This window comes from Anopheles ziemanni, chromosome 3 (assembly GCF_943734765.1).
Source record: "Anopheles ziemanni chromosome 3, idAnoZiCoDA_A2_x.2, whole genome shotgun sequence".
NCBI classification, from domain to species: Eukaryota; Metazoa; Arthropoda; class Insecta; order Diptera; family Culicidae; genus Anopheles; species Anopheles ziemanni.
In genome coordinates, this window is record NC_080706.1 from 88,416,092 (window position 1) to 88,431,508 (window position 15,417).

The following is a 15,417-nucleotide window of genomic DNA, read 5'->3' on the forward strand; positions in this document are numbered from 1 at the left end:
CCTCCAATCCCTTTTTGTAGGTTCGCCAATCGATCATTCTACTCATTAATAAAGCAGAATCAAACATATTAAAACACAGACGGTGTTCCTTAAAATATTTCAAGAAATACTAACAAAGAATTGATGACAGTTTATTTTTACATTTTATTTTTATTTTTTTTTTGTCTTCACTCACTCAAAAAACAACCATTTTTAATTACCATTACCATTAATACCATAACCATTAAATATAGCGATTGAATCAATGGTAAATGATAAATAAACCCTACAATTTATTTCATGAGCATTGTTGGGCTTCCTGGCATTGGTTTGTCTTCAGAATCTTCAATTGCAGAACAAGCTACCTTCAACCGGTTCTGCATTACCCGATGGATCAACTGAGGGTTTTTCCCTGTTCATAAATCCTCTGCCACGACCGGACAGCTGATGGTCGGGTTCATCGTCCAATGGCAACATCCGTGGGCTAGGTCAAGATCACCGAGCAAATGCGCAAAACCAGTCGGACGTTGCTGCACGATTGGAAAAAACCGATTTAATTAATTCATTACTTTACTTGGCAAAGAAGAGGCGTAAACTGGTAAACAATTACCTTCTCATGTAGGGGTTTAATATGTTTTATCGTAAGACGCATGGTGAAGAAAAATATTTAATCGATACTGGTTGTGTGACAAAATCATAACCGTATATTAATTAAGGATAAACATAAGAAAGAGGATGGGACAATTTAACTCAACGAAAATGTTTTATATTCTATGATCAGATTCTGTCCTCCCGGTGAATTATCATGATGCCCCTTTTTTGTTGATCATGAAATAACAAAACATTCAGCCAAACGTTGAAGAAATCACGTCGAGAATAAATCCATTAGATCATCATGCAACCCAAAACACTAAAAGATAAAGTTTCCTTCTTCAGTTTCTATAACCTAGCTCGTTAACTTTCTTTCGGTCTACTAAATCTTATTTAATTCAAGACATTGTTGTGCTTTCGCTTTATGACTTTAGCCTATTTTAAAACGACACGGCACGGTCTAACGTTTGGGAAGTGTGATGTTCGAAAAGAAATTCTATTTGAATAAAAGCGTCGTAAATCGCTTACCACAGATTTTGGGGAGCAAAGAAGAAATGATGTCTTATAAAAAGGCAGCGCCCAAAACGCAACCTAATGAAGCCCCCGGTGCGTGGCTGTATCAGATTTCATCAGATACAACCAATAAGCTACGACAATTCCTGTCCCCATCCGGATGACATCATGATGCGACGGATCTCCATCGTTCCGATCGCGTCCATTCTGCTTGAATCGTTTTCTGAAATGAATACACGACCGTTTCCGATGAACCTCGCGATCAAAATCTCGCGGTGTACATTCGAAAGGGATGAATCTCGCGGACAAAAGACGATGCACGATCGCGCGTTTCGCGAGTTATATTCATGCTCGATCGAGCCAGCGGCACAACAACCGCTTCAGTCTTGCAGATCATCGCGTGCGAAGCGGACGCCTTATCCCGTGTGCCATACCTCCGGTCGGTCAGTCAGTTTGTGTGCCTAATATTCCCCAACGGAACGTGTGTGTGAGTTGCTCGTGTGGTGGACTGTTATAAAAATTGCAAATATGGTTTCCAAATCGATTGTAATCGCTTCCCTTTGCTGCTTTGCCATCGGATTGGGCAGCGTCCAGGCCGATGTATCCCATATTGGTAAGTTTAGTCCAGAAGAGCTGTTACGAACATTTTTATAATGGTTTGTGGTTGAAAAAGAACGAACAGGAAAATGTTTAACATTGGTGACAGAGGTCTTACGAAACCATAGCAACAGAACGATGGCGTCATTTGTTCCCGCCTACTTATCGGCCTCGCCTAAGTAAACCGACAACTTTATCGAACCAGTGTTTCAGAAGGGGACACTTTGTTTTTCAATTCTATTAAAAGCATCTTGTAAAAACAACGCTAATTTGACTGTTGATTATTCGCACTTCAATTCCGTTTCAATAGAGGAATCAAATTTTAATAAGAATTCCAACCAGTGGGGAAGATTTAATGGTGCTCAGATACCACCCAAGCACGTATGCAAATGGGAAATACAAATGGAAATCTTTTATCAGTGATGCACCTGTCAAGAATAATTCCTATTCTGCCACTTCGTTAGCATGTAGTTCCGGAAGCACAATGATATTGCATCGTTGATCACGACAACATGATAAAGTGTATGACTCAATGCGAAAAACGCGTCTCAGTGATGGATGGTGTGTGTTGCTCATAAAGGAAGGCACAGCAAAATCTTAATGGTTGTCTCCAAAGGCATTCGTCCGTGAACGGGTTGCTTTGCATTCTTTGAAGGAGAATAAATAATATAAAATGAGTTTAATTTATTTTACCCTTTTATTTTGAATGGATTTTCGTTTAATCACACTCATGTAATTTGTCGAAAATCGTTCCTTTCTTCTTTGGCCAGCTTCAGAACTTTGAAAACGATCAAAAAACAAGATAAAAATGTCACACGTCGAAATAAGCCTCGAGCTACCGCCAAAGCTGGCAGAAAGAATAATTCGATGAACAAAACAAGAAACCGAGCTCAAATCCCTGCCAGACAAAATAACATAATCGCTACGGATAGGGAAACAAAGCGGCATGACTATTTCGCAACCGGTTATTCCGCAACTCCGCTGCCAAATCCGCATTTTAATCCCTTTACCTTCCTGCCTGATGGTCGCCCTCCTAGAAACCAACATCTTCCAACGGACTCCGGAGATGACAGACGTCATGTTCGTGTGGCTCTTAGTCGGCATTTGTTTACCACGCGCCACTTAAGATATATCTTAGCTGGCCTTGGTTTTTCTGTGAACCGGTTCCGGTGCGCGCGCTAGCCTACGGAATTGCAAGGTTCTGTCCTTTTTTATTACAACTTCATTTCGGATTTATGTTTTCTATGTAGATTATTACCTCGTTCGTTTGATTTAAATTTTGTACCTTGTGTTTTGGTGAAGTCATCCCGTGGAAGAAGTGCTCGGTGTGACGAATCCGTGTTATAACGGGACAGGGTCTGGGGTCCTTTTTTTGTTCCAACTTTTACACCAAGCGTTTCGCAACACGTGCTCGATGATTAATGATGGTTCCAAACATGTTGCCAGATGGGTTTCGGATCATCCGATAAGTTTGAGAGTTCACTAAAGTCAAGGAATGGCAGCCATTAGGTCAGATATTTGTTTTCAGATCGGTACAGGGAATTCCCACGATTTAAAAGGTAAAGATAAAATGTAGTTGGATTTGGTTTGATCCTTGAACTCAAAACATCAAAATAAATGTTTAATGCAGTGAATTCAGGGTAAATAATCAAACGTTCAAAAAGGATTGGTTCGCACGCTAAAGAAACCTATTCTAATTTATTCAGAAACTAATTCTTCGAGGGTTTTATTAACACTCTACCAGTACTTAGAGGAAAAATTAGAAAAAAAATACATTCAATCACCTACACCGTAGTAAACTGATGCACTCACCGTATGTTCCGTTTTATGATAGGTTATTAAATCAATATATCAATCAATATATTACTCCATTATGACTTCCACTTGCCTATTATTAACAAGATCCTCATAAACCACTTCTTAACTCATATGCAGCAATCATAGCTTTTCATTATTAAGAGGATGATTGATGTTATGAGGCGGAATAAAATCAACTGCATTTACCAACCGTTCAATCACTCTTCGCACTGGTTTGCAGCGATCGGTGATAACGAGCGAACGATCCTCTCGCGTCAAACGATGACGAAAGGGTCGATTGGGGTTCGATCGACCGGACTGTACAGTTCGTTCGAATAAACAACGGTGTGCAAAGTGTGTAATCAATGGTCGTTTGGTTTATTTATTTTACAGCCCGTGTTTTCCGGAATTCATCCGCATTTCAATCGCACAAGCAACTTTGTGTGATTAATCATGATGTAGAAAGGTCATGAAATAATTTAAATGGCGAAGCTTTCCGGATATAAGATCATTTTCATCACATAACTAACATTAGTCTTTTTAGAATGCAGTTTGTTTTAAATAATAGTTGTCAATGATTTATTTGAAAAGACATAATATTCTTGATTGTGAATTTTTAAAAGAATTTAAAAAACAACAAGTGTTACTTACAAAACTATCCCAGCTTCAACCGTTTTATGAAACACATAGTTTTCAGATTATTTAACATTCTTGAAAATTTTTCGGCTTTTCGAATATTTATCACACACTACCCTCTTTTATAAATCACATTTATAGATTTGAAAATGTCACTTGTATCCTGAATTTTTTATTTGTTGATTTTTATAATATAGAACTTCAAATCACAAATTTGAAATTCAAAATTGTTTATGTGTTTTTTAAATTAGTCTGTTTGATGTATACTTTTTTGTTGAATTAAGAATATGAGACAAGCTTATATTTTAGCTAACATTGGGCCGAATTCAGAAATAAATTGTAGAAAAGACCAAAAGCTATTTGACTATATATGCGAAATATAAATGCAATAATGCAACGTTGTTGAATCTTGTAAACAAATATTCAAACGTATGCGAAGATTTCTTCTTTGTTTTGCATATTTCGGAAATTTTGACGAAAAAGCTCGTTTTATGGAGGGCTTTAGATCGAACTTTCTTTTCTAATTTTAATTTAACATTTTGGTCCTCTTTTTTCATCTTCAATAGCTCCACAAGCGGCTCCTGCGGCGCTAGAAACTCCCGTCACCGACGCTTGCCTCGCGTGCATCTGTGAGGCATCCAGTGGTTGCGATACGGCAGTTCGCTGTAACGGAGATGTTTGCGGCATGTTCCAGATCACCTGGGCCTACTGGGCCGATGCTGGCAAACCGGTCCAGCAGGGCGACAGCCCCGACTCGCAGAACGGTAAGCGTTCCGCTTCCCATCCCATCTCGTCATAGTTTACGATCGTTCTGTTCTTTAACGATTCTTTTCCTGTTTTGTTATTCTCTCTCGCCAGCCTACGCCAACTGCGCCAACGAACCATACTGCGCCGCCAACACCGTCCAGGGTTACATGAGAAAGTTCGGCCAGGTAAGAATACTCCTCAAGCAATCTTCAATCGACCCACGGCACTAAGACACTTCTTCCATTTTTCCTTAGGACTGCAATGGCGACGGTAACATCGACTGCTTCGACCACGCGATCATCCACAAGCTGGGCGGCTACAACTGCAAGAACCAAGTCCCGCTCGTTTACCAGTCAAAGATCGACGAATGTATCCAGCGTAAGGCCATCGAGTATGGAGCCGTCCGACAGTAACCATCCTGACCATCGCAAGACACGGTATCAGCCCATTTCACGAGGGACGATCTCTGGAACCGCTGCATTTGGAAAGATTTTGGATTGACTTCGCTAATTTATGCTAGATTTAAAGCTGAAAAATGTGTCTCCTCTCTTTTGTCTCCTTCGTTTGACATCGACCATATGCGAACTGCACAATTTCACTAAAATAAAGAATTGGATATATTTATACATTAAAATCCGACATCGATTGGTTTCGCTTTAACATATTTTTATTTTTCAAAAGCTAGTTTTAGTAGTTACAGGAAGGTTTTAGTTTTCATTTCGGGATTTGTTTGTTTGGTTTGTTTTTGTTTTGCTTCGATCTACCATTCTCGCGCAATTTGTAACTTTTAATAAAAACTTAACCTTACGATAAAATCAATATTGCCTGTTGCCCACTGCGACGTGAATAAAGTTGTCAAACATTGTTGCTTATTGCACCGCACAGAATTGCCTGGTCATGCTTTCCTTTTTGGTTTGTCCAATGTTTCCTATCCCACCCCCAAAAGCTTATTATCCTTTGCTTCTTTGAGCAGAGAAACGTTTTCATTCAGCACACTTTCAAATTGTCTTAAAGACCTTATCAGAGTTTTATTCAATCAGCGAGAAGTTATTGTAAAAAAATAATATTTAACATGTATTTAATACTTTCTCTTGTCTAACACTCTTTTCATCGGATCATGCTTTAGTTTTTCGTTTAGTTTTTTCTCAATCAATACATTGATTTACCTTGAATTAGCATCTAATTCAAAACAAATGCATTGTCTTTTCACTGTTCTCTAGAGACTATAATTTTGCACAGTTTGGAGGACAAACTTCAAGAAAAATACAATTTAAATAAAATTTTTGAAACTTATTTTCATACCGAAAAGTTTAAGAAACAATTCAGCGATCACTAAAACATTCAGCATGATTTTTTTGATGTTTGAATTGACTTCTATTCAATTAGCCTGGATTTCTGGCGTGGTGCCTCTTGTTTATGACTGAAATTGAAACGGTCGAGCTTATAAAACAACATTCTCCTGTATACTAGTTTAGTTTTACCTTGGGACTGGCAAGTTTTAGTTTGGCAACTTTTGGTTTGTTCTTGTGGACCTCTGATATTCGTTTCACACCATTATTTCTCTCCAACAAGTTATGCAGCTCCGATGTATTAGGATCGCCTACGTTTTATCTTATTCGAAAACGACGATTGTGTTGTGAAGTGAAAACTAATGCTTTCGGTTTTCTGTACACTGTTTCTACTTAAATAAATATTGCTGTTTTTAGGACGTTTTGCGGACCACACCTTCGCTGCTTGACTAATGGGACGACGGTCGATGATGTACGACAAGGATGAGCTCTACTGCTGCGCGCGTCTACTGCAATGTGACCTGAAGAAGTTTAGAACTTTTTTTTCTGTTTTGCGAAGAATTAGTAATCTTCTACTGATTATTATTCCACTTTCTCCCACTTTTCGGTAGCCCGGTGATTCGATCTACTATTTGGTAGCAAAATCTAAAACATGTGAACGTAGGAAAGGAAGTTTACCTACATTCGGGGTTTTGTTTTTTTCTACAGATTACATTTAAAATTCTATAACATTTTTTCAAGTTTTTCTTTTTTAATCTTTTAGTCTCAGTTTTTGCATCGGGAGCTTACACATATCTGTGGTTGTGGTTTATTTGGCTACATAACAGACACAATCCATACGTCTTTGCAACATACAGTCTGACAAGAAAGTATCCGTACAGTCACCAATTTCAACTTCAAGCCTAGTTATCTCAGCGACTACATGACCTAGGACAACCATTTAAATGACATATCGTAGATAAACTTCTATTCTATCCAATGAGGTCTTAACATTTCGAGAAAGTTACTTGTAGGTCACTTTGTTCTATAGAAACCCAAAAAAAAGGCTCAAAATCGATGACAAAAAAGTATCCGTACACCCACCTTTCTTGAAGCAAAACACCGGTTTGGTGAGGTTCTAGTAGGCAAAATATCATCCTAGTCATTATTTATAGTTATCAAGTGTCTAAAAGTATGGCGGCAACAATTTTATATCATCATTTAACGTGAAATGGCCGGTGAAACTAAGCAAACAGCTGAAACCGATAGAGAACTATCTTTTTCATGTGATGTAAAGGGAACCTAACTTGGCAAGTTGATGAACCCTGTGGCAAATCTCATTCTAAGACTCAGGAACTTATAATTTGTCGAATTAACCAGGATGTAACTAGACTAAACTCTGCAAACAGACATCTTTCGTGGTTACTCAATCGCTATGGGAGGGTGATTGCTCGAAAAGCTAATGAGTTCTCCATACTTCGAGTCCTCAAACATGACGAACGAAGTGTCTAGATCATCTATCATATGATTTGGGTTTCAACTCTTAAAAAGGTTTTTTGGAAATAACAATTACATTGCATTATTGTAAGTTGCAAACTTTTCATTTCCTAGGAAAGAATAAGAAAGACTGGGGATTTGAAAATCGCTGTATTTTGATGCTATTGGCGTGTAGGCTCAGTGTTTTATACACTATATACAGACTTAATACAGACAAAATTAAGCAATTTTGGCCAAAAAACGAATAACAATAGACACCAGACGTCGAACTCAACCATCAGTACGAGCAACGTTGTTCCAACTATAAAACACAGTAGTTGAGAGTTTGTGTTATGGTATTCCAAGGCCATTAATCGAACTGGAAATATTGAATTAATTATGAATCATTTGTGGGACATGGTCTACTTCACCCATTTGCCACTTGGACTAGTCATGCCTGGGATAAACTTGAAATGTTCAATAATATGCTCTCTGAGTAAAATAACGATCCTAAGAATAGGCCATGTATTGTCCAAGAGTGACCACTTTATGAGATCATACAAGTGTTGACGATACTCGAAAAGTGTCCGGAATCGATCTCTATACAACATTTGTCGAAAGATGCCTAGATTTACCACCAACGGAACATTATCCTGATCTTAGTAGACATCTTTAGAACTATTGGGGAATCGAGTCAAATTTCCAGCATCTTTCGAAAAGAAAACTGGTAGAAATTATTTCTTGGCACTTACAGGCTATTATTGAGGCAAGTGGCATTGATAGCACCATATTGGCACATCATGCACGGAAGCCATATCATCAATACTCATCATGTACGGATACTTTTTTGTCATCGATTTTGAGCCTTTTTTGGGGTTTCGGTAGAACAAAGTGACCTACAAGTAACTTTTTCGAAATGTTAAGACCTCATTGGATAGAATAGAAGTTTATCTACGATGTGTCGTTTAAATGGTTGTCCTAGGTCATGTAGTCGCTGAGATAACTAGGCTTGAAGTTGAAATTGATGACTGTACGGATACTTTCTTGATAGACTGTACATGCTCATAATTACTCAACACTTATCTACTTTTACTTTGTTTAACATGTGTGTTTTGGTTTATTTCTCACTTGTTTTAATTTATATTTTACCACTTTTGCTTCTCGTCTTTGTGCTCGTCACTGAAACAACTGAACTATGCTTTGAACGAAGCAATGTTTTTCCTTTCATCTACTCATTGTCCATCATTGATTTATGTGTTTGCCGCTATTCAATGCTAATGGTTTCACCATGTTGTCATTTCGTTGAAGACCACAATGAACGTGATCATGCTTACAGCTTGCTGTGTCTGGCTTTTACTTGGTTCTCTTTTAGCCTACTACTTTCAACCCGATGCGCCCTTGTTTTGTTTAAACCAGCAATGTTCAACCTATCACAGTGAGCTTTGTTGTTTGCATGTTGTGATCGAAGCGCAACGACATTTAATACTAAAACGTGATCGCCTACTGGTGGAATGCCTTCTTTTTGCTTTTTTTTATCAACCTTGGATTGAAATCAGGAACCTTAAGATTAATGATAATTTCTCACTTGACGTCGAGCCGCGGAACTTAATCTTTACCATTTTGCATGCCGACGATAAGAAACGCTGCGCTCATTGCTTTGGTGGAAGGGATTTCATTTGTTTATGCATTTCTTTCTCTCAGATGGTGGGAAATGTTCTATTCTATCAATTGAAGTCGAAAATCATTTACTTCTCTTCCTAACTAAAACATAGGGAGAAAATTATGTAAAAAAATAAACAACTTAAAAATCAGGCAGTATGAGTTATTGTATTCATGTCCATACCTTCCACTCCATCGTCGTTTTGGAAGGTAGTGATATTTAATCAATTTTTTGCGTACAAACATGCACCCTCACTCGGTCACCCGATCTCTCGAAACACTCGAAACAGCTCGTAGGAACATATTATATGTTGTACACTTAGTGCTACTGGGCTAATGTTACGCGTGTTATGGTACGTTTGCCACTACTTAACAGGTGGAGAAATCGTAAAAGGAAGAATGGTGACGAAGGGTACCCTTTGCCGCTTAGTGTAGGATTTAAAAGATTGCCACGTTATCGCCCGTTTCGTTGGAAAGATTTACTTCAAATTCCTTAAATGACTTCATTTGCTTGCTCTACGTGGGATGAGTGCGATATGTTTTTGTCAATTTATTTTTACCGTTACCTTTTCCTTTTTTTATAAACCTAAGTTTGATTGTAGATCCGATCCCAACCAAATTGTTTTAACGAAAGACAAACTATGAAAATTTTACTTAATAGTTTGAAAAATATAGTGAAGCCTTCACTCTGCAGTTACGTGAAACAAATCATCATTTTTAAAATAGTATGAATCAATATGATCCATTTGAATGCACCCTTTACTGAAATAAACCCAAAAAGTTGTGTTGAAAAAACCTCTTTTGGAATTTATATATTATTTTGTTTTGCTTTGGTAATACAGAACTGCGTTTGATTGAAACCACACTTACTTACTTCTGTCTCTTATTTTAACCGCTTTGGAAGCTATTCTGTTTATGGTTTCCGTGTGAGTTTTTTATTCTCTTGCTTACACCTTATTGCATTGCTACATATTGTTTCACTTTTACCATCCACGATTATTTAATGCCACTTCCGCCTTCGTGAGCCAGCAGGGCTTCCTTTGCCTCCTTCTTGCCCCGTTTTTTCTCCTCTTTGGCAAGCATTTTCGCCAGCTTTTCCTCCTCTTTGGCGATACGTTTTTCTTCCTGTAAGGATGGACGATGGTTTTATTTCTTTTAATTTTCAAAGTGTTTGATACTATTTGTCACTTACCTTTCGTGCTTCCTTTTCCGCCTTCTGTTTGGCCTTCTCCTCTTTCTTTTTCTTTTCTATTGTTTCGTTCTTTTTATTGTCATACTTTTCGTCCTGCTTGCTGGCGTGTGAGCTGCTGCAACCGGGTCCACCTCCCGAGTCGGCGCCCCTGCCGCTCCCGGAAGGACCGGCCACCGAAGACGCCGACGACGACGAAGCCGATACGGCAGACGCAGGCAGGACCCGAGCCTTCGGTGTGCCGCTGTTCACGGCCGTGATGAGTGATGTCGTGACCGGCTTGCCCGTGGCCATGTTGGTCTTGTTGATGGGCGATTTGGAGGCGACCGGTGCTATTTTCGCGTTCAGTCCGAGCTTCGACGGGCCAGACTTGCACGGGACGAGCTTTTCCACCGTCATCAGCGGTATCGATTCGACCGGGTTCGCCGGTTTTCCCGGTTGTGTGTAGTATCTGTGCAATGATGTGGATAAAAATTACATTTATGAAGGTTTCTTCGTAATCCAAAAAGGCATTATACAGGTGCTTTGTAATTTTTAGATGTAACTGAAATCTTTAAAACATGAGAACGGCATTCGAGCACATTGGTGCTATGCGCTTTGCATACATCTAGGCGTAAAAGGTTTAATAAGGAGCAACGTCCCAATAAGTTATTTTTCAACATCAGCGGTTTTTCTCTCAGTCCTATAACCCTTTATAAGGTTATATAATCCCCTACCCCCTTCAATGACGAAGAACTGGAGTATTTTTTGATCAAAAATATACATGTTCGTTCTCTAAAAGTGGAAAAAATGTTGACTGTTTTCCAGCGATGTAAGCTAACATCGCCTTTATGATTGTTATGAGATTTTATGTAATAGTTTCATTCATGCTTACGAATGTCTTCTTCTAATGTGTACTTATATAATTTGTACAGCATTTTGTTAAACTTAGAAATAATAATTCTCTTCTTTGCCTGTTCTTCCCTTACATAAAAATTAGTGGCTGACACGAAACTGTCTTCCCTCACGTCGTCGTGTGCACTAACGGCATCACAAGTTTTCCTAGAGCATGAGGAAAAGGTTGTCACTACTCCTCAATTTCTTCGCCGATGCTCAAAGAGATGAAACGGAAAACTTTGGCATGCTTGTGCTCGCAGCGAGTCAACGGGGCTTATCATCCCTGTTTCTTTCGTTTATTTTTTCCTCCACACCGTCCACGAGTGGAGAATGTAAAACAGCATGCAAATAGAACAGGGTAAACCGTAGACGAACCCGTTTGGCTGCTGGCCAGCAATATAGTTTTTCGCCCCTCTCGCTGGAAACTGGTGACCCAGCACAATGTCGGAAGTGAAATGCACCGGGAATGCTGATGGTACCGATGAAAAATGCACACGGTGGACACAGATGGGGAAACTTGTACTCCAAAGTAGGACCCTACTGAATATGTCGTACTCGGGGAAACAGTTTCGGTTCTGTAACCTCCTGCATTTTTTTTTCGGTCCTCCTCGGGGAAGTACAAACTGCCAAAAACTCTTACATCTCGGTTTCGGAATCGGCGTGAAGTTGGACACACAGTTGGAAATACATTTGGCCACAAAGTATGGCTGGAGGCAAAACAAGGAACCCATTTTGTAGCATTGGCGTACGGCCAACCATTGCGTGATAATGCTACGGTGCATAATTTGTTTTCTGTCGACTACCCCTGCGTCCCACTACCCTAACTTCCCTTTTACTTACTTGAACCGGGCTCCTGGATTGGCCGGTGAAGGGGTCCTGTGGCGAGTGGGGCTCTTAAACTCGATGATTGGTGGCAACCGATTTGGCATCTCCGGAATACGGCTCTGCTTGAAACACAAGGTTGGATTGGAATATGATGCATGGTTAGGACCGTTTCATTTTCCTCGCTTAGCGCCAGAACGTTTACCTTCATGTAGTATTGTCCCTTTTTATGGTAATGCTGGTAGGCAGGATTTCGTGGAATGGCCCCCAGGCATCCGCTGGTGCTGCAGCTGCTCGTACATCCGGCGGCACCGTGCTTGTGGCTGTGGCCGTGCCCGTGAAGCGACCCATCCGTGGTACCGCTGGTGGACGAGGAGGAAGACATACCGGACGTGCCGGACGTGCCCGAGCAGCTGGACATGTTCGAGATGCCCGACACGCACGACGAGCCCGAGCTCATCGAGTACAGGCTGGCGGATTGGGTGACGCGGGCGTCGACACTGTACGAGCTGGCGGATCCCGGCACGCTCCAGCTTTTGCTGCCCATCGAGTAGCTGCTGGCCGAACCCTGCAAGCGCCAGGACGTCGAGCCGGAAGTGAGCCGATTGATCCGTGCCCTGGGATTGAACGACGCGTTTAACAAACAGCGAACAGGATGGGACTCCACACAACTCCACACCGAGCCGAACTCACCTACAGATGACACATCGCAGCGGAAGCAACCTTTGAGCCACGGCACTTTGGATCGTTTTGACGAAGCACCGACGGCAGACGACGCGATGCCCGCACGGAGAGGTCTGCATCGTCGCCCGGGCATTGATGCAGATGACGCACTCGTCCTCCTGCGATGTGGGAGGCTCCAGTTCGCTCTCTTCGAGCTTGCAGAGTAGTTTTTCCTACGAAAGAAAAGCAGAACAAGGTAGGCGGCGATGAGTCGATCGGTGAAGACAAGCTGTCAACGTTGACGACGCGAAACGTCACTTTCCCCGTCGTCCTCGTCTACGGGTAATCCGATCCTCAATTATGTCCTGGTTTAATTAATTTCTTATGGCGAATGAACACATCAACGGTTCGCGTTTGCCCCTACGATGTACATCGGTGATGGTAGGCGGCCCACTTCCCGTAATTACCATAATGGATCTGGCGCTGCACGCGGCTGCATTTAACAACAATGGCCACGACGGCTAGGACCATTCGGGCAGGCCAGACCAACCCATATCGTTGAAAATAAATCTCTTCCGCCGCACGAAAACCAAAGACCCAACCCTTCAGCTCGAGCGCCCGGTATAAGGGGCATTAACCCGGTTCTAAGGCTAAGGCTACGGTGTAGGGTTCGGTCAATGTTTGCCCCGGCGTATGCGAAAAGGCAATTGATTCCTCCACTTCACCGAACGACTAATTATGACCGACGACCCCGTCCACCGCCCGGAAGCACTTCCGATGTAGGAGGTAACAAAGAGGTGCAAGCCGTGAACCGTGCGTGGAACTTCTGAGCACTTGCTTTCGGATCGGGGAACAAGGACCAAGGAAGCGTGCAGCATGAAAGTGTGAAAGGGCAGAGGCCGAAGTGGTCTGGAAATGTACTCATAAACTATCCTTGCGATTGTAGTGTACTCAAGCAGGGTGCCTTCACAATTCGTGCTAAATTCGTGGGGGTTTATTTGAGGTTATGACCATACATTGGGTACTCAACACCTGACGGATATAATTAATAATGCATTTGAAACCTTTTCCGGAGCACGGCTTACAATGTTTGAGGAAGACATAAACCTGCAAAATGTGTAGGCATTCCACCATTTTGTCATTTGACTGAGATTTGAAAACCCCGCGTCCTCGAGACATGCCGCACGCAAATTAACACCATCTCTGCCTGTTAAATCATCTCACCTAACGTGGATGACGTGGTTGAAGTTCACTGCAACGAGTATGGCGCCGTTCAAGTGGTTTTTTTCTCGCAAAAACCACACCAACCGGAGCGCTTCGGGCGATCGCCTCGAGTTCAAGGTAGATCAGTCGCCGTCACACATCCGAGGTGATAACGTTTCGACGGCGGGCCGGCGATCGCATGTCATACGATTACGAGTACCGGTGTAGCGGTCTCTTTTTTAATGATCTACACCACTCTCAGAGGTTCTCAACCAGATTTTCAGCAAGAATTTTTTTTCACTATTTTTAAAAGTACCTGTAGGATGGCAATAGGTGATACATTAATTCGTTAGTTTTAACCCATGAGTAGTTGAACCGTTAGGTGAACCGGTAATATTCGGCTAAACAATCAACCTAAGAGGGTTGAGGGTCGAGTCCCTTCCGCGACCGAACTAATGACTATCCACATACGGAAAAGTCTAGTAAACCTATTAAGTGCGGTCATGATGCCAACCAAGTAGAACAAAATAAAATAAGATAATGGATCAAACCATATACGTCAAAAAATGACAAATTTGATTTGGTTCACAAAATAGCTTTCAAGCCTTTTATAACGCCCTTTTTAAATTAATTTAAAAAACGAATTTAACATTATTTTTATTGAATGAATCTGAATAATTGGTTGAATACAAAAGCCGAGCAACATGATTTTCTTGATGTACAAATAGTTAAAAAAAAGTAACTTAACATTATAACATTAACAGCAAATAATGTCCCACACAAAAGAAACCTTTATACATTACATCGGTTGAGAATCACTGATCTACTCAGCCTACCTAATGCCAATTAGATGACGCATAAGCCGTCGGAGGTTTACCAAGGAGCGGCGATTGCAGAATGCGGACGTAAACTATTGTAAACCTTTTTTGCGTGCGGACAATGATCTCCACCCGAACCGCAAATGTCATATCAGCGACATTTGAACCCTGCGAGTCTTAGATCAAATCTGCGCGGAAGCGGATGGATCACAGGCGGTAAGGTTAATGACCACATTTGCTTCGCCATCTTCACTGAAACGTTTGATGGTGCAGTGATGTGCGTTTAATTACTCTAACAGTAAATGTATCAAGTGGAGTTAAAATCCCGTTGTACAACCAGTGACCAAAGTTGATGTAAGTAATTCAATCTGTTTAACATGGTAATATTGATCAGTTAGCGTTGCGATAACGACCGATACCAGCGATCGATTAAGATGTCTCGTAATAAACTACCAATCGCTGCTATTGACACACTTCATCTGACCGTGAATCAGTAAGTGAACCTCCCGGAGCGCACACCGGTTAGGTGTTGAAAGCAGCAACGGATCGGGATGATACCGTTTCGAAGATTAAACCGGTTGCG

At 41.1% G+C, this 15,417-nt stretch overlaps 2 protein-coding genes across 2 annotated transcripts in view; one reads left to right on the forward strand and one right to left on the reverse strand.

Annotated features, from left to right (window-relative positions):
• Positions 1 to 1,611: 1,611 nt before the first annotated feature.
• On the forward strand, positions 1,612 to 5,273 carry LOC131286725 (lysozyme-like). Its single transcript, XM_058315716.1, has 4 exons — positions 1,612 to 1,696; positions 4,680 to 4,877; positions 4,972 to 5,045; positions 5,115 to 5,273. The coding sequence occupies exons 1-4, from the start codon at positions 1,612 to 1,614 to the stop codon at positions 5,271 to 5,273; spliced, it is 516 nt and encodes a 171-aa protein (XP_058171699.1).
• Positions 5,274 to 10,259: 4,986 nt separating this feature from the next.
• The window catches only part of LOC131289821 (uncharacterized), a 41,693-nt gene continuing 36,535 nt past the window's right edge, over positions 10,260 to 15,417 (reverse strand). The window contains exons 2-6 of the mRNA XM_058319154.1: positions 12,844 to 13,046; positions 12,356 to 12,767; positions 12,169 to 12,272; positions 10,456 to 10,903; positions 10,260 to 10,388 (exon numbers count right to left, since the gene is read on the reverse strand). Coding sequence (XP_058175137.1) covers positions 10,260 to 10,388; positions 10,456 to 10,903; positions 12,169 to 12,272; positions 12,356 to 12,767; positions 12,844 to 13,046 — 1,296 coding nt within the window. The remainder of the gene's footprint in view (positions 10,389 to 10,455; positions 10,904 to 12,168; positions 12,273 to 12,355; positions 12,768 to 12,843; positions 13,047 to 15,417) is intronic.